The following is a 21,637-nucleotide window of genomic DNA, read 5'->3' on the forward strand; positions in this document are numbered from 1 at the left end:
AGAAGATACAGAACAATTAAAACTCGGACCACATGTTTTCTGAATAGTTTTTATCCCAGAGCTATAATTGCACTCAACAATGAACTAAAGGGCCACCATCAGTGAGCTGTTTGACAGTATTACTTGGTCTGTTGTGTGGATGTTTGGGTGGGTTAGGGGTGGAGAATTGCGGTGGGTGGGAGTGTGTTTGGGGATTGTTATGTGTGTTGGACCTGGTCTTTGGGTGTTAAATGAATTTCGTTGTATGGGTATACTGTGTATACACGTACAATGACAATAAAGTTATTTATTTATTGTATTACATCACAAATTGACTTTGTTTGAGGATACCAGGTAATATGAGCATAGTAGCTTGAAAATAGTTTAAGTAACGTTAGCACACATGAATTGCTATATTATTGTGTGACTGAACAATTATCCCAAGTTTTGACTTCTTCTGTATTTCCACCATTAAGTCTTTTCATTGTCCTGGCAACTCTTGGGCAGTTTAGAATATTTTGATGTATTATCTTAAAGTTGAGGGGCATTTGGGAGTTTAGGAAAATCTAAATCTATTTCCTATTAACAGAATAGAATAGAATAGAATTTTTTATTGGCCAAGTGTGATTGGATATACAAGGAGGTCTCCTTACATTTTGTCCACTGCAATGCAGATTTTAAAAATTAATACTGCCACTTTCTCCCATTGAAGCCAACGTATCACATTGTGAAACAGAAAACAACATTTTTTTTTTTAACAAAATGGAAGCCCCGTGCATGACGGGAAAACGTAAAGCAGTATGGCTATCGCTTTAATCCGCCCTCTGCAGTAGTACGGAAGATTTTAAAAAAGTTTTCCTTCGGGCTTTACGGGGAATTCTCCCTAGGAAAACAATTGGTTTCCTTTTTATTTACTGAGGAAGGGCGTTCGCAATTCCAACTGGAATGTGTAGTCCGCCTATGAAAGATACTGGGGCGACAGCTTTGCTAGGAAAATCGTATCTTAACTACAATTCCCAGCATTCTTCGGAAACCCATGCTCACAGCACAGGGAATAACGTTTTAGGAACGTAGAAACGATGCACATGTCCTCCGCCTTAGAATTATCGCGAGATTTACACTCCCCCTCAATTCTAATTTAGAACAGCGCGGTGGCTGACGGGACGAACGGATATTTACATCCCCTTTTCCCTCTTCCAACCCCCCCTCCCCCACGATTAGAGCTGTATGTTCCTGAAGTGTCCTCAGTGTGCGTCTGTCTGTCCGATGGTAGCGAGTAAAGGGCAGAAAGAAAGCCTTGAAGGGAAGTGAGACGAGGAAACCGAGAAAATTCGGTCCCGAGGCATCCTTCTCGCTTCCCCCAGAGCGCTTTAGGAAATGGCGGCCGACCTTCGTGTTGCCCGAGAGGCATCTCGGGACGAGTAGTCTTTATTCTCGTCTTCTAAGGGAAGGGAGGAGCTAACGAGCCGCTTACGAACTCCACTTCCCACAAGCCAACGGGCGGAGAGGGTTCCAGGCGAGAGCGAATTGGAGGGATCGGGGGGAGGTTCCAGGCTACCTCCTGCCCCCCCCCTCACCCTCACCCTCCGCCTTCGCCGCGGCGGCTGCTGCTGCTGCGTCGGGTGAGGGAGCGCGAGCGAGTGGCGCAGGCAAAAACCAGAGGAGGGGTCGGGGGACGCGGGGCTGTGCGAGGAGAGGGACGCGGAGAAGCAGCAGCTTGGAGGCCGGGGTGGCGCGGCAGGCCTGGGGAGGTGTGCGGGGCGTTGGGGTGGGGGGGGGGGTGGGGATAAGGCTAGACGGTGCCACGGGCTCGGTGTGTATGTGTGTGTACGTGTACGTGGGGTGGCCTTCACACGGGTGCTGAGGTAAGAGGCAAGCGAGGTTTGCCCTTCGTGTGTGGGGAAGGCAAGGAGGATCTCGAAGCAGGGGTAAAGGTGAATCACGGGGCCTCGGCAGGCCTTTGAGGGAGGAGGCCTAATGGGCTGGGATGCTTTCTACTGAGGGAGATCGGGCCTGAGGTGGCAAGGAATTCGAATAGGGAGCTGATCAGGCCTTATAGGTCGGTAGATTGGGGACTTTTCGAAGGGAAGGTAAGAAGTAAACGTCACAGCAGATGGCAGCACCTACCAAGCCTTGGCTGATAAAAAGAAAAAACAAAAAACAAAAGCAATTTTTGGGGCCTGATTAATATGTATAGGTGGGGGACCACAATGCAATTCCCAGACTGTTAGATTAGTTTAAGGATATATATATATTTTAAAGACACCGATCAAGCTGTTTAGGTTATAAGGTTGCTAAAATAAACGATATGGAAATGTGTGTGTAGTTATCAGTTTATGTTGGCTGAGTTGGACTTGAGAGCTTGCTAGTAGAAGGCATGAACTTAACTCAATTCTTGAAAAGGTAGTAGGAGTCTGTAAAGGAAGAAGGAGGATAATGCAGTATAAACCATTATTACTAGTAAATAATAAGGATCTAGTGGGTAGGTGGTAGCTTTATAAGGTTGTTCAGCCTTAAAAAAAGAAAAGGGAGGGGGTTCGACGATAAGCTTGTTAAAAAGATTAGATTGTGCAGGCCAATTCTTACTCTGAAGTAAATCCCAGTAAGTTTTCATGTTAATATACATATGATTGCCTCCTTTATTGGGAAGGAGATTTTGAACAGGAACCATTAGAAATAAAGCAGATATGTATATAATTAAAAAAGGGTTTTTTAAAAAAGATTTGTGCTTGGAGCCCAGGGTATATAAAAATAAAACAAATCTGAAAGCAGGTATTGAAATCTTGAGAATAGAGGCAAAAATTATGGTCTGAATAATTTTGGATAATTGACTATAGCTTTTGGTTGGGGAGAACAATGAGTAGTTGGGGAGTGGTTGTAGTTTTGTAGATCATATGAAATTATTTAATAAAAGGTTTCCTTTAGAAAGCATGTACCATTAAATTCTCCACTGTTAAGAAAATTAAAATATGGGATCTGATGCTGAGGTATAAATTATGAGTAGGGAGAAAATAGGTATTTTTCAGGAAGAATAAGAGGGAATGATAAAATGTGTAAATACCTGGGACATGGAATGGATTTGAGAATAAGGAACAAAAAGGAAAAGTAATCGGTTCATAAAAAAAGACTGCAGTCTTTCTTGATTGCAGATGATGGGGTATATATCCATATGGTGATGTGAAAAAAGTTTCCCTTTGCTTTTTCTTCTGCTTTTCTATACTGTCTTTTAAGTATCAGGCACCAGAGGTGCTAGTCTGTGAGAGCCATGTACAATGGGATAGGACTCCCCACTCCCCGGGGCAGTGGCACCAACGGTTACGTGCAGCGGAACCTCTCAGCAGTGCGTCACAAGAAGGATCGGACTGACTACAAGTCAGAAGAGGAGCTGAGGAAACTGGAGTCATCTTTGGTTAAAAAACCCAACCAGGACATCCTGGATCACGAGCGCAAAAGGAAGGTTGAATTGAAATGCTTAGAACTGGCTGAGCTCATGGAAGAGCAAGGGTGAGTTGTTACAGGGTGGTCAAGGCTAAGACATTTTCAAGACATCATGGTGCAGTGAGAATAATAATGGTCAGCTGGAAGGAGCAAATAAACCAACACTGTTATAAAAATATACAGATTTGGGAATGATATGATCAGTATGCTTTGCATCCAAAATTTCAGATAATATCTATATATTGGGTAAAGGAATACAGTGTTGTGATATTAGCTGTATGGTTTTTTTTATGTTCAGTTTTCATTTTGAGCAGTGGAATTTGTTCAAAAAACATTTCTTTATCAAAATTTAAGGATAAAATTTTTACATACTTAGTAGAACTTTGATTATTACAAGTCTTTTAAAATTGGATAATCAGATTTGGGATAAACTAGAAATGAAAATGGTTGAAAATAATACAATGCCTAATATTGTAAAGCATTTTTGAATATTATATAGAGATTCATGGTAGTAAAACGCAATAATAATACATAGAATGGTCCAGTAAGGTAGGCTATTATTGGCCACATTTTTCAGAGATTAATGGCCAGAAGGCTTGTGAACATGTTAGGACTCATTTAGAACATGTTCTAAATGAGTCCTAGTAGAAGCAGAATTTGAACTAAAACTCTTGATTTACATTTTGGTTTTAATCAATATTCTATACTAAGTAAGTTATGTACTTTCTATAAGGTGAATTCTTGGGTCTTTTATAATCCATGCATTTTAGAAATATTTTCATACCTTATTTGAGTGATTTAGCTTTTAAATGGAACATCTCTTTATAACCCACGAAATTCTATTCTGCTGTATGCAATAGGTATGGAGAAGGGGAGATTCAGGAGAAAGTGGCCACCTTTCGGATGATGCTTCTAGAAAAAGATGTGGCAATTGTCAAAGAGGGAGAACAGCAGCAGAAGTCTAGGTAAGTAAGGCATTTGTGGATTTTGTGGTGTTGTTTTGTCATGACAGCTACTTTTCATCTCAAGACAGACTCTTGTTCCAAAAATATGCCATGTTTCAATCTGCATATTAATAGAATCCTTGTATTGTGATATATTTGTTCTATTAACTATTACTTTTCGTCTCCAGTATTACAGAGACCCATCAGCTGGCTGAGGCCAATGAAAAGAAGAATGAGAGGCTGCGAGCTGCTTTTGGGATCAGTGATAGTTATGTGGATGGTAGCTCTTTTGACCCCAACCGCAGGGCCAAGGAGGCAGCAACAGCTGCAGTGGCTAAACAACAGCAGGAGCAGCAGAAGCAGTATAGGTATGAGGAATCCCTACTGGAAGAAAATAAGCAAGAAGAGGTGATAAGGTAGCTCTGGTTATGTCTACTACAGTAAAAAAAACAAAAAACACTGAGCTTTTCAATTGTATTAAGAGACTTTAAAAAGACAAATTCAAATAAAATACCTGAAATGTAGGGAATATTAAATAAGCATTGCACCTCGGCAGCCTTAATGAAACTCGTATAATTTATGAGATAGTTCATGATTGTTTTCCATTCTTAATTAGAATTTGTGTATAATTGACTTTATTTTTTGTACTGTGAGAGATTTTATTTTTTGTAAGAAAAAATACTGAAAAATGGGATTCATAATAGGCTGCTGCTTATGTAGAATGTTATGACTTGAATTCTGGAATTTTGTTTATTATTTGGACTTTGTCTCCTCAGTCTTATCAAAGACTCCAGCAGTTCCAGATCACCATCTCCAAAACAAAAGAAGAAGAAAAAGAAGAAGGGCAGAGAGAGGTGGGTGGGTGAGCCCAGGACACTTGAATTCTTTTTTCAGACTCATTAGATTCAGCTGGGGAGGGGAGGAATTTAGATTTAGAAATAAGAAAAGAAACTTTTGTATTTTAAAGTTTCTCAGAAAATGTATCTTGCCCTTTTGGCTTTTCAAGGTCTGAGAGCAGATCACCTTCTCGAAGAGAAAGGAAAAAAAGCTCAAAGAAAAAGAAACACAGGTAAGGGAATTGTAGGGAGGTAAAAGTAACTGGCTTCTAGTGTGAGGATTGGATTTTAGGGACATCATGATTTAATCGTGATGATGATTTACTAAGTCTTTTGTAGTGCTATCTTCAAAAATATATTTTTTGCATTCTTTTAAGAAAGTTTCAGTCTTTTTTTTTCTCTCTGGTATAAAGTGATTGTATAAAAATTAGGGGCATGCTATCTGATAGGCTTGTATTTCTCACTCTGTATGCTGCATTTACTTTTCCAGAAATCTGCTTAAAACCATTTTCGATGGGATTCATGGGCAGAATTCACATTTGTAATCCAGCATCAATTTTGATCATCAGCCTTGCCTTCCTAAAGTTATTGGGCATGACATCAGTTTTCTGGTAACTTGGGAATAAAGTCTAATATTGGAACAGGAAATCTGGTGCTTTTTTAATGACCTGAACACAAATTCTGTAATTTGTGTTCATTAGATACACTGGCTGCAACTGATGGAAATTATAATTAAAAACATCTGCAACATCAGATTGCCAACTCCTACTCTGTTCTTTTTTTTTTTATTCTAGATCAGAATCAAAGAAAAGGAAGCATAGGTGAGTTTTATTAAGCATTAGCCATTTTTAAAATGTTTGGATATAGAAGGTAGTGGTTCTTTCTGTTTACTTATTCTCAGAATCACCTAAGCTACAATGAATTAAGTTCAATAATTTGTATCTAGTAGGGCTCCACAGGTCTGATTTCCAAAGGTGCCTTAGAATAGGGGTCATCAACCTTTCGGACGTCAGGGACCATTACATTCATAATTTTAAATCCCGCGGACCACTGATATGTATCCAGCGCACTGCTGAAGCTCCTGGATTCCCAGTGATGGGATGGGGTTCTTCAGGCACTTAGTTTGGCTGCCTATTTCTGCAACCTTAAACACTCAAAAGAGCCATTTGACCCATTTCCCACAGAAAACAAAACAGGAGCCACCAAATCTGGGTAGGCATAGCCAACTGGACTTCCACCCAGTTACATGACCCTCCCCACCAGCCATGCCTATCCAGGTTTTGTGGCTCCCAATGTTTTCTTTTCTATGGGAAATAAGTATCTCTATCTCTCTTTCTCTCTCTCTCTTTCTGTCTCTCATGTCTCTCTCTCTCATCTTTCTCTCTCTGTCTCTCTCATTCTGATTCTCCGGCGCTCTCTTGGTCTCGCGGGTGTTTCTTCGACCTTTGTTGGTGTTGGACGCATCTCGGTCACTTGAGGAGACGTACGACCTGCTCTCCACCCCAAGGCACTTGCCAGACTTGGCTGTGCCTGATGCTCTGCGTTGTAATGGGCTCTAGGAGGAGGAGGGGACGCCATCTCCCCCATTGTGAAGTGTGCTACATTTAACTGTGCTGTGCAAGGTGTTGCAAGAGCAGTGGGCGGACCATAGAGGTGCCAACAGCAGTGGCAGAGAGGAAAGGCTGAGCCAGGTCAGTGTCTCGGGGCGGAGAGGAAGTCATGCATCTTCCTGAGCGACCGAGGTGCGTGCAGTACCAAAAGAGGCCAGAAGAATCGCTCGTGAGACCCAGCAAGAGATGAAGCAACTACAGGGGTGCTTGCCTCCTGCTCTGGAATATTGTGCGAGTCTCCATACGCCACCGTCACCCTTACCTTTTCAGGCCAGGCGAGGAGTGACTGGGAGGGGAGGCTGAGTGGCAGGGCCAGCCACTGATGGGTTCATCCGACAGCCACAGCAGGGGGATGAAAGTGCTGTGGGTTGATGACACCCATTGCTTAGGCCCGCCTGTGCCACCACTCCCCCTTGCCACAACAGCACCTTTACCTTGTTCCAGACGGCGAGGGCTGCACTACTTGCACATTGCACCACCTGCAAAGTTTATTTATTTATTTATTTATTTATTCGATTTATATGCCACCCTTTTCCGGAGACTCAGGGCCGCTTACAATGCATTAAGCAATAGCCTTCATACTTTTGTATATACCTGCTTAGTAGGGCTTTCAACCCCCCCACCCCACCCCCCAAGCGGTGTTCTTTTTTATACAAAGTCAGCTTATTGCCCCCACAAACCGGGTTCTCATTTTACCTACCTCGAAAGGATGGAAGGCTAAGTCAACCTTGAGCCTGGTGAGATTTGAACTTGCAGTAATTGCAGGCAGCTGGTGTTATTTAATAGTGCTTTAGTCTGCTATGCCACCAAGGCTCTTACAGTTGCAAGTTGCACTTACCACCCTCTACGGTGGAAATTTCCAGCCCCACCACAAGCTGCATGGCTGGTCCCATATTCCAGAGCTCTAGTCACAGGACTGGCCCATTGGTCATCCCGGAGCAGCTCCTCCACCCGGGTGTACTGTGGACCACCAAAATTTTCTTGTAGACTACCTATGGTCTGCGGACCACCGGTTGGTGACCTCTGCCTTAGAATGTGTGAGAGTTGCAAATGTAGCACTTGTTTTCAGCATCTTAAAGTAGTGGTGTCTTTTCATGGGATCCTAATCCTAGGGAAAAGAGGCTGCTTTAAGATTTTGTAGGCAGCAGATGTATGATCCCATGTATTCTACAGTGTTTTCGGAAGCTGTGTATCTACATCTAAACTTTACATTTGTTTCCTGACTGAATTTGGAGTTGGTATGTTAGGAATAGTTATTGGATATTGCTAGAAAAGATGTCTTGTGAAGGATATGAAAGGGGCAGAGGGAGAAACAGAACTGCATATGTCACTGTTCAAGAATGATTCAAAACAAACTTTTTTCCCCAGATCTCCAAGTCCCAAAAGCAAACACAAATCTAAGGAAAAGAAACGGAAGAGGTAAAAACCACCTATTCTACCTGTGCTGTGCAACTAAAATTGACCTTTTTTGCATGCAACTGATTCTCATTAACTCTCAGGTCCACCAGTGAGTCTGCATCTCAGAAAGACCGTCGGGATCGCTCTTCCTCCCCAGATGGCTCTTCCTCATCAGATGCTACCTGTAGCAGGTACAGCTTGGCAAATCAAGCTCTGTGTCTTGTAAGTAGCTATTAAACTTGGGCAGACTCTTGTGGATTAACTTTCTAATCATTATTTATTTACAGATCAGGCAGCCCCATTGTTCAAAAAAGGAGCTTCCTTAGACGGCAGAGCAAGTCTCCATCGAGTTCACGAAAACAAGACACCGAAGTGGTTTCTAAGAATTTGGGAGAAAAAGAGCGTTCATCTTCTGCTGAGCCTGCCCGGCGAGGCAGGAGCACAAGTCCTCGAGAAAGCAGAGAAAAGCGGGAGGTAAAGAATAATACGTGCATTAGGAAAGTGAGAAACATTTACATGAAGTCACTTGGAACAAAATGATTTAGGAATACTTACTGATTCATTAAAATTGGTGAGAAGAAATGATGGATTTTAAGTTGTTCTTTTAATATATTATAGCAGTGTCTTCCTCAAACTTAAAATCTAATTATAGTTGGTTGAACAGTGTGCCCAACAATTCGTGATGTGTGGACTTCAACCCTCAGAATTTTCCATTGAATGTGTCATTGTTAAGGATTCTGGGAGTTGAAGTCCACACAAAATCACCCAGATTGGAAAATGCTATTGTAAAATGACAGCTAATTAATGAGTTGCTTAGAGTTAAACAAGAACCCTAGTGATCTTTTCACTTTCAAAATGCTAGGGAGCTGGCTGCTGAGCCTTTTTGTTTTTCCAAAGGATAGTTCTAGTTACTGTTTTTTATATTCCTGTTTAGAAATTATCCAAGCATTCTCCAGTACATGAGACCCTTCAGCATTCTCCAAGTCCTTCATCTCCTGCCAAAGAGAAAGAAAGAGACAAGGATAGAAAGTCTGCTCGGCATGGGGGTCGAAAATCCACCCCCTCACTTGAGCATGATCCAAAGGACATGCATCATTCTCCTGCGCTGAATGATCATTCTCGAGAAAAGCCTCCCCCTTCTAAGGAGAAGAGGTCTCCTTCCTGTTCCTCTCCATCTGCTAAGAAGCAGTCAGAAGATCGTAATGGGACTCTTCCACCATCCAAGGCTAAGATTTCTCCTGATAGCAAGGAGGAGCTTACAGCTTCCTCATCAGCTTTTAAGGCTGTTGAGACCAAGTTGAAGAAGATGCCTCGTGAGGACTCTACACCTCAATGCTCACGTTCTCCTTCAGAGAGTGGTAGTTGCTCCTCTTCTTCCTCCTCTTCTCCTTCCCCACCAACTAAGCCTGCTCCAGTTTCTCGCAACTGTTCTCCAGAGGTCCCTCCCAAAAGACAAGACAAAGAGAAAGCCTCTACCCAGCGAGAGAAATCTAGCTCATCCCCTGAAATCTCTCGTTCTGGGCAAAAGCAGTCTTCTAAGACATCTCGCCGTGAACCATCCAGCACCCCACCGGCTAAAGGCTCCAAATCAAGAGCCAGTCGGAGGGACAAATCTCTCTCTCAAACACCCACTACACGTAGAGGTAGATCGCGGTCCCGGACCCCACCTAAGAGAGCTAGATCACGCACACGTACCCCACCAAGAAGGGGCAGGTCTCGTTCTCAGAGACGTGCCCGATCCCGTTCACGTACTCCTTTGCGAAGGGGACGTTCTCGAACTCCCCAGTGGCGAGGCCGTTCAAGAACACCTCAGCGATGGGGTAGGTCACGTTCTCGTACACCTCCCAGATGGGGTCGATCACGTACACCTCAGAGGCGTGGTTGGTCTCGTTCTAGAACTCCTCAAAGGCATGGATGGTCTAGAAGCAGAAATAGTGGAAGATGGGGTAGGTCACGAACACCGCCAAGAAGAGGGAGGTCACGTTCAAGAACACCAAGAAGAGGCAGGTCTAGATCAAGAAGTCCACCTAGGCGAGCAAGGTCCCGCTCCAGAACACAACCAAGAAGAGGCAGATCTAGAACTAGGACACCTCCCAGGAGAGGAAGATCGAGTTCATCTCCAAGAAGAGAGAAATCCTTGATTTCAGCCAGACGAAGTAGATCTGTGTCATCTCCAGATCGGAAAGTTTCCAGAATTTCTTCTAGGAGAAGTCGATCTGATTCATCTACAAGAATGAGGGAAAGATCTAGAAAAGTGCTAAGACGTAGTCTTTCTGGTTCCTCTCCTGAATCGAGAAGGTTAAGAGCATCTCCCAGACGTAGTCGGTCTGGATCACCTCCAAAAGCTAAAAAGAAAACTCTGTTGTCTCCAAGGAGGAGTCGTTCAGGTTCTTCTCCAAGGTCAAGGAAGAAAAGATCAAGAACACCTCCAAGGCGCAGTCGTTCTAGTTCTCCAAGAATAAAAAAGAAATCAAGATTAAGTGTCAGACGAAGTAGATCTGGTTCTTCTCCAACACCAAAAAAGAAATCTAGATCACCTACCAGGCATAGCCAATCCAGGTCACCTCCAGCCCTCAAAAACAAAACCAGAATGTCCCCTCCGAGCAGTTCTGGTTCATCTCCAAGGCTTACAAGGAAGACTGATGTTTCTTCAGCAGCTGAAGAAAAAGCTAAAAGCACTTCAAAAAGAAGTCGATCTGGTTCCTCTCCAGCACTGCGAAAGAAATCAGTGTCTCCTTCAAGACATAGTCTATCTGGGTCTTCTCCAGAACCGGAGATGAGATTACCAAGAAGGCGAAACAGATCTGAGTCTTCTCCAGAAGTGAAAACAAAGCCAAGAGCAGGATCATCCCCAATGCTGAAACAGGAAATAGGATCATCTCCAAGGCAAAGTCGGTCTAGTTCTAGTCAATCATCAGTGAAGGAAAACTCCTTATCGCCAATAAGGCGAGCAGCTTCTCCAGAATCAAAGTCTGCATCTCCACTGCAGCAAAGCAGAGCTGGAAGGTCTGTAGGAACAAAAGAAAAACCTAGATCACCGCACCAAAGGCAGAGCAGGTCTAGATCACCTCCAGCTTTGAGAGAGACATCTCTTTCTCCTCTAAGACCAATTGCATCTGGATCTTCATCAGAAATTAAGAAGAAATCTTCACCACTCGATAAATGCAAAAATGATTCCTTGGAGTTAAAGAAGACTAGGCCATCTCCAAGGCAAAGCACATCTGGCTCTTCTCCAATGACCAAAGAACAGTCAAGATCACCTACCAGGACCAAGTCAAGATACTCTCCTGAGATGACAAAACCTTCACCTTTGAAGCAAATCAGATGTGGACTGTCCCCTCAGGCAGCGCAAGAGAAATCTCCCGCCAGGAGAAGTGAATCCAGACCATCTCCTGAACTAAATGGCAAATCTAAAACTCCTCCAAAGCAAAATAAATTCCAAGAAGTGAAAACAAAATCTGGAACTTCTCCAGGGCACAACAAATCCAGTTCCATGGCAGTAATGGAAAGTGCTTCATTTCCATGCCAAAAGAGTAAATCAGGTTCATCTCTCTCGGGAAAAGAAAAATTGCAATCTTCCTCAAGACAAATGCCATCTGAGTCATCACCAGTACTTAAAAAAACAGATATTCCCTCAAGGCGAAGTAGATCTGGATCTTCCTCCTCCTCCTCTTCTTCCTCCTCCTCCTCCTCCTCTTCCTCCTCCTCCTCCTCTTCCACTTCTTCATCAACATCTCCAGAAGATGATAAATCTCAGTCACCTCCCAGACTTAGTCGCTCTGCGGGATTGTCAATCAATAAGAATAAATCAGTTTCATCCCCAGTGCAAGGCAAAGTATATTCTTCTCCAGAACCAGACAACAGCACATTTGCAACTGTTACAAAGCACAATAGACCTGGATCTTCTCCGGAAATAAGAGAAACTTCTAAAGTTGCAGTGATGGGGCCCAGATCACCTTTAGAGAAGAAAGGGGCATTTAAAGAGGCATCTCAAAGAAGTAGATCAGGTTCTTATTCTGGAACTAAAGAGAAGCCAAAAATACACTCTAGTGAGAGCAGTTCAGATTCTTCCCCAGAATGGAAAGAGAAATCAGAGAGCAGATCTGTGTCACCGCTCAGACCAAGAATAAAATCAAAAACACCACCAAGACGCAGAATATCAAGGTCACCACCTAAATCTAGACCAAAATCCAGAACTCCTCCAAAGCGTGGAAGGTCTGGGTCTCCACCAAGACCTAAGTTGAAGTCCAGAACGCCTCCAAGGCGACGTAGGTCTGGCTCATCTCCTAGACCCAGAATAAAGTCTAGAACACCTCCCAGACGACGTAGATCTGGGTCATCCCCAAGGTCCCAAATAAAATCCAGAACACCACTCCGATATCACTGCAGAGCTGGATCATCTCCAAGACCTAGAAGGAAATCTAGAACCCCTCCACGACGACGTAAATCTGGATCACGGGCAAGAGAAAAATCTAGAACACCAGTTACAAGAAGACGGAGATCTGTATCACCAGTGAGTCCTAGACGCAAATCTCGAACACCTCCAAGACGTGGGCGGTCCAGATCACTCTCCAGAGAGAAATCAAGCACCAACACACATCCACATCGGTCCGAGTCATCATCCTATGGTGATAGGCCCAGAACTTCTTTGCGACAAGAAAGATCTGGCTCTCCCTCTTTGAGGAGTCGCTCCCGTTCACTCTCCAGGCGACGAAATAAATCTCGGGGTTCGTTGCGGAGGGAACGCTCAATTTCCTCTCCAGCTAGAAGCCGTTCAAGATCCTCTTCTCGTCAGGAGAAATCTAAACTACCACACAGAGGTCATTCCCAATCGCCAGTACAGATGTTGCCATTGTCCCCAGAGAGGACTGCAACAAGTCGGAATGCATCCCGTTCACCTCCCAGATTAGATGCATCACGTGTAACAGCATCATATAAAGGCACTGGGTCCAGAGTATCCCCTGATTGTCAGTCATCTCCTGTGAGAAAGCATTCCAGATCAGGCTCCCAGGAAGCCTGTACATCTCCAGGAAGAAAGTCTCGCTCTCCTCCTGTTCTTGAGAGATATCCCAAGTCTGACCTCCAAGAGAAGCCAACAAGCTCTTCTCTTTGGCACAGCAAAAACAACATTGCCATTCCTTGCGCTTTAACTCCACCTTGTGAGGAATCTCCTAAATTGCGAAAGGCCCTCTCTCCTGATCCATCTATGCTACATGACTTGCCTCCAGTATCAAAGAATGGTGATTCCATAGCCATCCGAAAAAGCCCAGGAGATAGGAATCAGAGCATGCACCAAGCTATAATGAAAGATGATGCAGGAGTTGGTGCATCTTTGTCAGGGAGAAGCAGTTCTCATGCAGGCTCCCTCTCTCCTTTAAAAGCTAAATTGTCATCCCGGTCCTCCTCCTCCTCTGCTTCCTCCTCCTCCTCTGCTTCTTCGAGCCCCTTACCAGCATTGATTTCTGTCCTAGTGCCATCCCCCAAAGAAGAGGAGATTGTATCTGAAGGAAAAGTAGCAGACAGGTCTGAGGTGCACTTACCTACCCTTGAGGCTGAGTCGCAGTTGGCTTCTGTCACCATGGAGGATGACACCAGGAGTAGCTGTCCCACAGTCCTACAACTTGATCTTCCCTCTCCTCCACCATCTGCCCCTTCGAAGGCAAAGAGAAGTTCATCTGCTTCATCTACCAGTTCATCATCATCCTCGTCTTCCTCCTCATCCTCATCTTCTTCAACTTCTGATTCTGAGTCCAGCTCATCTGAGTCCAGTCCCCATGATCAGGCAACAAAGGATCTTGATGTTGAGATTGAACTGAAACAGTAAGAACCTTTCTTCTTAGTAATCCTTTTTCCCCCTTATCTTTTAAGCTGTCTGTGGTCATTGCCTGGTGATACCCAACATCCAGTTTATTCTTGGTCAGTTAGAATATATATGTACATTCACTCATTTTATTCATGTCCTTGTCTTATATCCCTTCTAATCCCAGTCTCCGGAATGACATCTCTGTCATAAAAAGATGTTGCGTGGACCCATAGTCCATAAGCATTGTCTCAAATATTCTGTGCAAATATATAAAATAGATAATGTGTGTATAACACAACCAATAATGTTTTTGTTTCTAGTGTTGCTAGATTTAAAATATGAAGTTTTGATTGAACTCTTGCGTCAATTGAATTCTAATCTAGTCCCCTATATAAGAAAATTCAAAAAGGCCAATGAGATCTATTTTTATGCTTGGCTGTGATACGGGGGAAACAAGCTCTCTTCCTCTAGGGAAATCAAATGAGCTCAAGGAACAACAAAGTTGTTCTTGATTCTAAGACAATTTCTGGTGATAGATGATTTCAGACAATAGAAGCCAGATGAGAAAAGGATCTCTGCTGCAACATGGCTATTCTGGTATGAGAGATAGCCACTCGATCCTGGCTCAATAGTCGGGTCAACTGCATGGGCACTGGCAGATTTTGGATGTGCCCATGTACGGAGTGGTTGCTGTGTATACCTTCCAGCATCTATTTTCCTCGATTTTCATTAATACTGCCAATTAGTTTAGTTTAGTTTAGTTTAATTGAAACATAGGTTTTCCCTCATCTCTTCATATGTTTGGTTTTTTCTTCAATTTTTATAGCTGTCCAAATCAGCCAAGTGACTGTTCAGTATGTAGTGTGTAGACCCAGTATTGTATGTAGACCCTTCAGAAATGCTGCTTCATTGGTCATGCTTATGAAAGATTGTAATGATGGCCTTTGTCCACCAGAGGTCGTCTTTGTTGATGTTACTGGGTACAACTAATAGATATTGTACTGTATTCTTATGGAATCTAATTTTGCTCTTTATTATCGGTATCAGGTTTTGTAGAGTTGTGCTGCATCATAGTATGCCTGCAAAAAATGGATGATAATCTTTTTGCAAAATATGTATTTAACAATTTAAATGCAGTCTTAGCTTATGTAACTTTTATAATTCTGCTTTCAAGATAGTGTGGAGAACTAGGGTGGGGTTTTTTTTTTTTTTTTTTTTGAAGACTTGGAATAGCAGAGCAAGGAAATGACTGTAGAGAATTAATGGGATGGCACAGAGACAGCTTGATAGAACCTGTAATTAAAACATTGATTACAGGATTCCATTTTGAATCCTTGGCTGTTCGGGAAGCTGTTTAGTCATGATTACTTTTTGTTTGTAAGAGTAACCTAAATCTTCAACTCAAGATGTTTGTATTCTGGATCTGTTAATGCAAGTGACTCATTTCTGCTTCCTATGAAATGAGTACATGAAGTAGCAGTAGCCTTTGTCAGTGGAAAACCTAAGCTTCTGAGTTGCTAGCATGATAGCTTCTTTTAATTAAAAAAAAGGAAAATAGTGTGTTGCAAAATATTATCAGTTTCGATTTTACTTTATTTCCAGTAATGTTTCTATGCTTCTCATAAACCTCAGGAACATATCTAGAAGGAGGCTGCAATGTGGGGCTTGGTTTGAAGTACCTATATATATAAGGAAAAAAAATAAGATGGAGGATTAGCGTGGTAAGAAGTAACAATGTTAGTTTTCTTTGTGGTATTTTTGGACTGCTTATTCCAACCAAGGCTGTCATTTCGTGACGTGTAAGGTTCCCTATTATGACTATTTTTTGACTGATAAAAGGCTGAATATGCTAAGAAATTTTTTTAAAAGACTCAAATCAGTTGTTTCCCCTGATTTTTCCCATAAACAACATGAGCTGGAGTTTGTGTGTCCATTCAGAAATGTGAATTTCTCCAGTTAACCTGACTGAACCTTCTTTCCTCTGTTGCAACCATCCAGTCTTTAATTATATCCTCTTCCCTTTACTTTTCTCATAAAGGCCACCAAGCCCAGTGCTGAAAGAAACTAAAAGTGATGAGCAACCTCTAGAAATGGGCAAACGTAAGTGCCGTTCTCAAAGCTCAAGCAGTACAAGCAGCAGCTCTTCCTCTTCTTCGTCCTCCTCTTCTTCAGCCTCTTCCTCTTCCTCCTCTTCCTCCTCTTCGTCATCTTCGTCCTCCTCCACGCCATTGCCTAAAACAGGACTCCAGGCAGTGATGAAGGGCCCCCTGAAGAAGAAACCATCACCAGAGAAGAGAAAGTAAGTATTCTGCTAATGAAGAGGTATACTTTACACCTGAGAATCAGTGTTCTATTCCTTATTGACAATGTTGTTGAAATGTGGAGGTGAACTAGGTCTTCCCTTCCCTTCCTTGGTTTGGCACCCTAAGAGGATACTTTGTCCTGTTTGCTGAATGTTTAGAATGACTTCTGGCATCACATGCTTAGTGCAAATGACATGAGATCTTGGGGAAATAGTCCAAGAAAACTACCTGATGCTAAAAGAGCTGTGGAAGATTTGTGGCACTAGCTTTTTCGGGTAGAAGTATATCAGTTACAATAGGACTGCACATGGTAGGATGTGTCAGGGTGGCAATTAATCCCATTCCGCTTTTGGGTAATTGCACCTTGATTAGAGAATGGATCGTGGCCTTTCCTTGCAAGTATACCTTAAGAAAATAAACCCGAGATATATTCTAATAAGCACATTTTATTATAAAGAAGTAAAAACATCTTACTAGCTAATTAATTACATCTTGGCAGCGTTCCTGCTGGACCTCTTGGCAGGCGAACAAAGAAAGTTAAAAGAAAGTGAAAGAATGTGGAAGAAGGAATGTGGACATGCGCAGTGGATTCTGAGATAAGAGTCAAATCAGTCTACCGTAAATCTCAGAATGGGAGCCCAGCTGACAAATACAAAAACGCAGTGATAGGCTGTACCTACAAATACTTTAAAAATATTGCAAAATATTACTTTAAAAATATTTGCTAAGAATGTTGCAGCTTATAACTGATGGCATTTTCATTACAGTATCTTGTTTTGCCATGTTATCCTATGGACACAGAGGGCAAATTCTGGATACTGTATGTGATAGTCCTTCTTTTAGAATAGTGTTTCTCATATTTACAATGTTTTTATTAAGTTTTTTTTTTAATATAAAATACAAATAAAGACAATGGAAAAATGGGGGGAGGAAAGGAAAAAGGAAAGATGGATAAAATGAGGAAAGAAAAAGGAAAGGAAGAAATAAAAAGCAGTGATTTCCAGCTTTTTTCGTTGCAATGAGATACATAATATAGTTATATCATCAACTTTTCACTGTTTCTATAATAATGATCTTAATTGTCAAAACCTAAAATGAAAAAAAATTTTTTTTTCTCTTTTGAGTATAACGTCCAAAAAAGGTTTCCAGGTGGACACAAATTACTTACATTCTTTCCCCTAATTATTGCAATTAAATTTGCTATCTGCCAATCCTTCATCTTTTCAATCCATTCCTCCAGTTGATGTCTCTTTCCATTTTTGACCTTTTTAAAAAACATTGTCTCTATTGCTAGGTCACGCAGCCCTAGAAAACCAATTGATTCATTGAGAGATTCCCGTTCTCTGAGCTACTCCCCAGCAGAACGGCGTCAGATTTCCCCTCCTGCCCAACCACCTTCTGCTCCAAGGGATCGACGTAGGTAAGTCTCTTCAGCCAGTCTTACTTCCCTTGGCTGAGAAATTGTTTAGGGATTATTTCCAGAATGCATTTAACATTGAATCTAAGTCATACCCTGATTTCATACCCTGATTCTCTATTCAGAGACAGATCTAGGGATAGGTCCCCGCAGAGAAACAGACAAAGCATCAGCAGGTCTCCAGGACGAAAACGGCGACGCAAATCTCCCAGTCCCCGAGCTCCTCGTCGCAGAACTTCAAGGTAATGAGCATGACTTGCTAGTTTTAGAAATGCATAACAATTGCTAAAGGTCCTAATAAATGCAACGATTTGACTGACTTGACTTCATTTACTAGTTTTGTTATTTCTGACGCAGTGTGTTCCTACTCATTTCTTGAAGGTATGGTGAAATTGTGCTAGTGTCTTTAATCCTAAAATCTCCAGCTTGAAGTCTGTGAATTCTTCTCTTCTGGCTAATCCATTGTTTCTTATCCTCTTGCTCTCTGAAATTTAAGCTCACTTGCCAACTGAAAGCAGCTAGGGACTCTGTTAATCTCAAAGTGTGCTGTCCCGCTCTCACACAAACAACTCTGGTTTAGTGGGTTTATGGATATTTCCCCCACAATTGCCTTCACCAAAAACCCAGAACTGTTCCTATTAAATCCAGCCACAAACAGACTAATCCACAGAGCAATGGCCAATGAGTCCACAAAGCATTTGGAAGATTCCCAATCAGAATAAACTCACCAGACAAAATTAAATCCACAATACAAGAGGATTCACGAGGCAATTAAAAAGTCCAGAGTTCACAAGCACGATCCAAGTCAAGGTGTCAATCCAAAGCGAGGCAAAAATCATGGCAAGCAGAAAATACATAGCTAGGAAATAAACATGTTCCTAGCATTGCTTCCATTTGTGTGTTGTGCTAAATTTCTGGTGCAGCCCATTAGGGCAAGGCTTTCTCCTCGTGAGTAATCTGGCTGACCTTTTCTGTTCCTGCCTTTTCTCTGCCCTGCATGTTCTTGGATAAGGTGCAGAAGGCAGTTCCTCTTCCCCATCACTGACTGGCAGCAGCTGCATGTTTTCTCCAGCTGAAGCCTCAGGGCTGTCCTGACGCAGCTGTACTTGAGCCAAATCCCTCTTAAACGGGTGCTTGGAGCCATTTACCAACTCCTAGACATGCCTGGAAATGGTTCATCTCCCGCTGAACTTGATATCTGGGGAAGCATTTGGAGGAGTCATCACACAAAGTAGAGTCCTTAGGCTGAACACATCCCATTTTCAGAAAATGCTCTGCTTCATTTTCTGATTGATTTGGTGAGATCCAGAGAGCTATAGATGAAGCATTTATTCCTTTGTTCTCTTGAAACTTATCAGAGCTGACTTCTTAAATTCTGTAAGACTTGACTGCTCTTTTTACTTAAAACTAGTTATGCTGTATTCTTTGGCCTAAAAAGCTCCCATAATAAATTCCCTTGCAATTGTAACCTAAAAATACACACAGAGAGGAAAGGGGATGAGAAGCAAAAATGAGAAGGTGACAATTTATATGTAATATTTTATGGTTCCTAGAATAGTCTGGTATGATAAAAATGAATTATTCAGAGGACTTCCATTATGCTTCCTTTCTCTTTATGGAAAAGAACAAATACAGGTAGTCCTCAATTTACAACAATTTGTTCGGTGACTGTTTGAAATTACAATAGCACTGAAAAAAATGACTTATTGCAGTGTCACAGGGTCATGTGATCCCCTTTTGCAACCTTCTGATAAGCAAAGTCAATGGGGAAACCGGATTCACTTAACTGGCATGTGACTAACTTAACAACTGCAGTGATTCACTTAACAAATGTGGCAAGAAAAATCATAAAATGGGACAAATTCACTTAACAAATTTCCCACTTAGAAACATAAATTTTGGGCTCAATTGTGGTTATAAATCAAAGATTGCTTGTATTCCTGCTGTAATTGATTCTAAGGCCCTTTGTAAAGAGGGTATCCAAAGCCCAGCAATTAGTGGCAGTAATGGATGAAGTGGTAGTTTCTGGTGTTCGTTGTCATTTTATAATATTACGTTATAACGTTGTCATTTTGGTTATCTTTCCTCAACTTGGAGGAGTAAAGGAGAAGACTTGCCTTTTACGTACTGTTAGGGAAATTTGCTATAACTTATTTCTAAGCAGAAATGGCTTCTCTATGTTCTGTATGTGTGGATTTTAAGTATATGGAAGTAATTATATTAATCTGTTTTCATCCTTAGTACATGGGAAATACATTGTGCTCTTAAAATTGTTCTAGTGGCATTATACATTTCAATATATACACTTCCCCCTTCTTAGAATATCCTTTTTTCTCCTCAGTCATGATCTTTGTACCAGTTGCATTTCAGTGGTCATGTTTCCTTATACAATGTACTTTAAATTATTTGTAGGTAGTTACCTTTTGTAGATCACCTCTAGGCTTATTTGTAGATCACTTCTAGGCTAAGAGGTTAGTTGACAAGAGGTTGCCAACTTGTTTTGCATTGCCTAATTTTTCCCCTCCCTTTTTTCCCCAAGGTCCCCATAAACCTTTTGAAGAGCGAAAAGACCTTGTCCTCGCAACCACAGACTGCGCCACCCCCAGCCTCCAGTGCTGTTCCAGGTGGGAGCCCCCACCTCCTGATGTCCACTGGAAACCAGTGTGTTTGCATGAGGGGGGGAGTGGAGGTCTCTTCATTTGCCATCACCTTTATATTCTCATTAGTTTTTTCTTTTACTGTCCGTCTTTATTGCCCGCCATTTGTCGGCAGCTACATTCCCCTTGTCCCTGGACATTTCTGCTCAACACCCACCAGGATCCGCAGCCTCTATGCTCCTCTTCCTCTTCTTCCAACAGTTGGTGATGTTCATTTGATTTTTTTCCCCCTCTCCAGTGAGCATTTTTTTTCCTGTGCGTTTTGCAGCTAAAATCTTTACTTCTGTGTTTTGAGAGAGCTGTCTCCTTTTTGTTGATTTAGACATAAAAGGTTTTTAAACAAACCACACAAATGGGTGGGTGGGAAGTAGAGGGATATGTGATCTAATCTGTTCGATTTAGTGTTTCTCAGACCCGCCCCGCCCCCGCTGGAAATGGTGGAGGGTTGTAATAAAAAGTTGGAATGCATGTTACCAACCCAGAATCAGATGGAAGGCAGTGCTATTTAGTAGCTCCTTCCTCTGTTCCCCACTGTTTCTATCAAGCTTTTCTGAAGAAAAGCAGGCAGCTTCTTTCAGTAGCCTGCAACAGTGGAGTTGATTCTTGGTGGTGGCAAAATTGAGGGTTAAACTATTCCTGCTCCTCCCTCCCCAGAACAAAATACATTTAATATGCAGTGCTCTTTTTCCTTTTTATTCCTCCCTCAAAGGAGACTCTTTCATATTGATCAGCTGAGCCAGGTCATGAGGGGTTAAGTTTGGAACTGGAACAGGGGCATTCAGGCATTTTAGGGGGAAGGTGACTGAAATTTTGCTGAGAAGAAGCTGAGAAACCCTAAATCAGGGAGGGTGGGAACAGAAGTTTCTTCATATTTCTTAAAAGCATTTAATTTTTTTTGATATGTACAGCAAGGAGATTTTTTCTGTCAAATAAACTTATGAAATGCAAAATCTGTTGCTGAGTCAGAATTTTCTCTAAACCTGGTCGACTGAGATCTTCAATTAAATATGTAGGCTTTTCAACATTACTTTCAAGGATGAACGAATGACTAGAATAAAAGTACTTAAGTCCCATCTATTTAGAACACATGCATGCACACATTTCTCTATTCAGTCTGCTGAAGATTGTTAACTAACACAAAACAAAGGTAAAGATTTCCCATCTAGATGTGTCCAACTCCAGGGGGCAGTGCTCATCTCTGTTCCTTAGCTGAGGGAGCCAATGTTGCCCGAAGACATTTGCATGGTCATGT

General features: G+C 42.1%; 1 protein-coding gene across 7 annotated transcripts; it reads left to right on the forward strand.

The window, feature by feature from the left end:
- Positions 1 to 1,119: 1,119 nt before the first annotated feature.
- SRRM2 (serine/arginine repetitive matrix 2) lies at positions 1,120 to 21,335 on the forward strand. Of its 7 annotated transcripts, none has more exons than XM_034423430.3 (15): positions 1,120 to 1,601; positions 3,211 to 3,483; positions 4,278 to 4,382; positions 4,550 to 4,729; positions 5,138 to 5,215; positions 5,368 to 5,430; positions 5,992 to 6,018; positions 8,176 to 8,226; positions 8,307 to 8,396; positions 8,493 to 8,679; positions 9,140 to 14,025; positions 16,047 to 16,307; positions 17,606 to 17,731; positions 17,854 to 17,970; positions 20,268 to 21,335. In XM_034423430.3, exons 2-15 carry the CDS (start codon positions 3,245 to 3,247, stop codon positions 20,275 to 20,277), a joined length of 6,420 nt encoding a protein of 2,139 aa, XP_034279321.2. In that variant the 5' UTR covers positions 1,120 to 1,601; positions 3,211 to 3,244; the 3' UTR covers positions 20,278 to 21,335. The 7 variants fall into 7 exon arrangements, with proteins under 7 accessions (XP_034279321.2, XP_034279320.2, XP_087748041.1 ...); XM_034423429.3 differs by having other exon boundaries at positions 1,122 to 1,601; positions 4,550 to 4,777; XM_087891915.1 differs by having other exon boundaries at positions 1,547 to 1,844; positions 4,550 to 4,777.
- Positions 21,336 to 21,637: the final 302 nt, after the last annotated feature.

The sequence above is a fragment of the Pantherophis guttatus genome, chromosome 4 (assembly GCF_059756535.1).
Source record: "Pantherophis guttatus breed Tessera chromosome 4, ASM5975653v1, whole genome shotgun sequence".
NCBI lineage: Eukaryota > Metazoa > Chordata > Lepidosauria > Squamata > Colubridae > Pantherophis > Pantherophis guttatus.

What these genes read in the sequence shown, in the direction of transcription:
- SRRM2 (XM_034423429.3), top strand. Translation starts at nt 3,245, where the DNA reads ATGTACAATGGGATAGGACTCCCCACTCCCCGGGGCAGTGGCACCAAC. An exon ending in GAGCTCATGGAAGAGCAAGG is followed by an intron (nt 3,484 to 4,277) that starts GTGAGTTGTTAC and finishes TGTATGCAATAG; the next exon opens with GTATGGAGAAGGGGAGATTC. An exon ending in TCAGATGCTACCTGTAGCAG is followed by an intron (nt 8,397 to 8,492) that starts GTACAGCTTGGC and finishes ATTTATTTACAG; the next exon opens with ATCAGGCAGCCCCATTGTTC.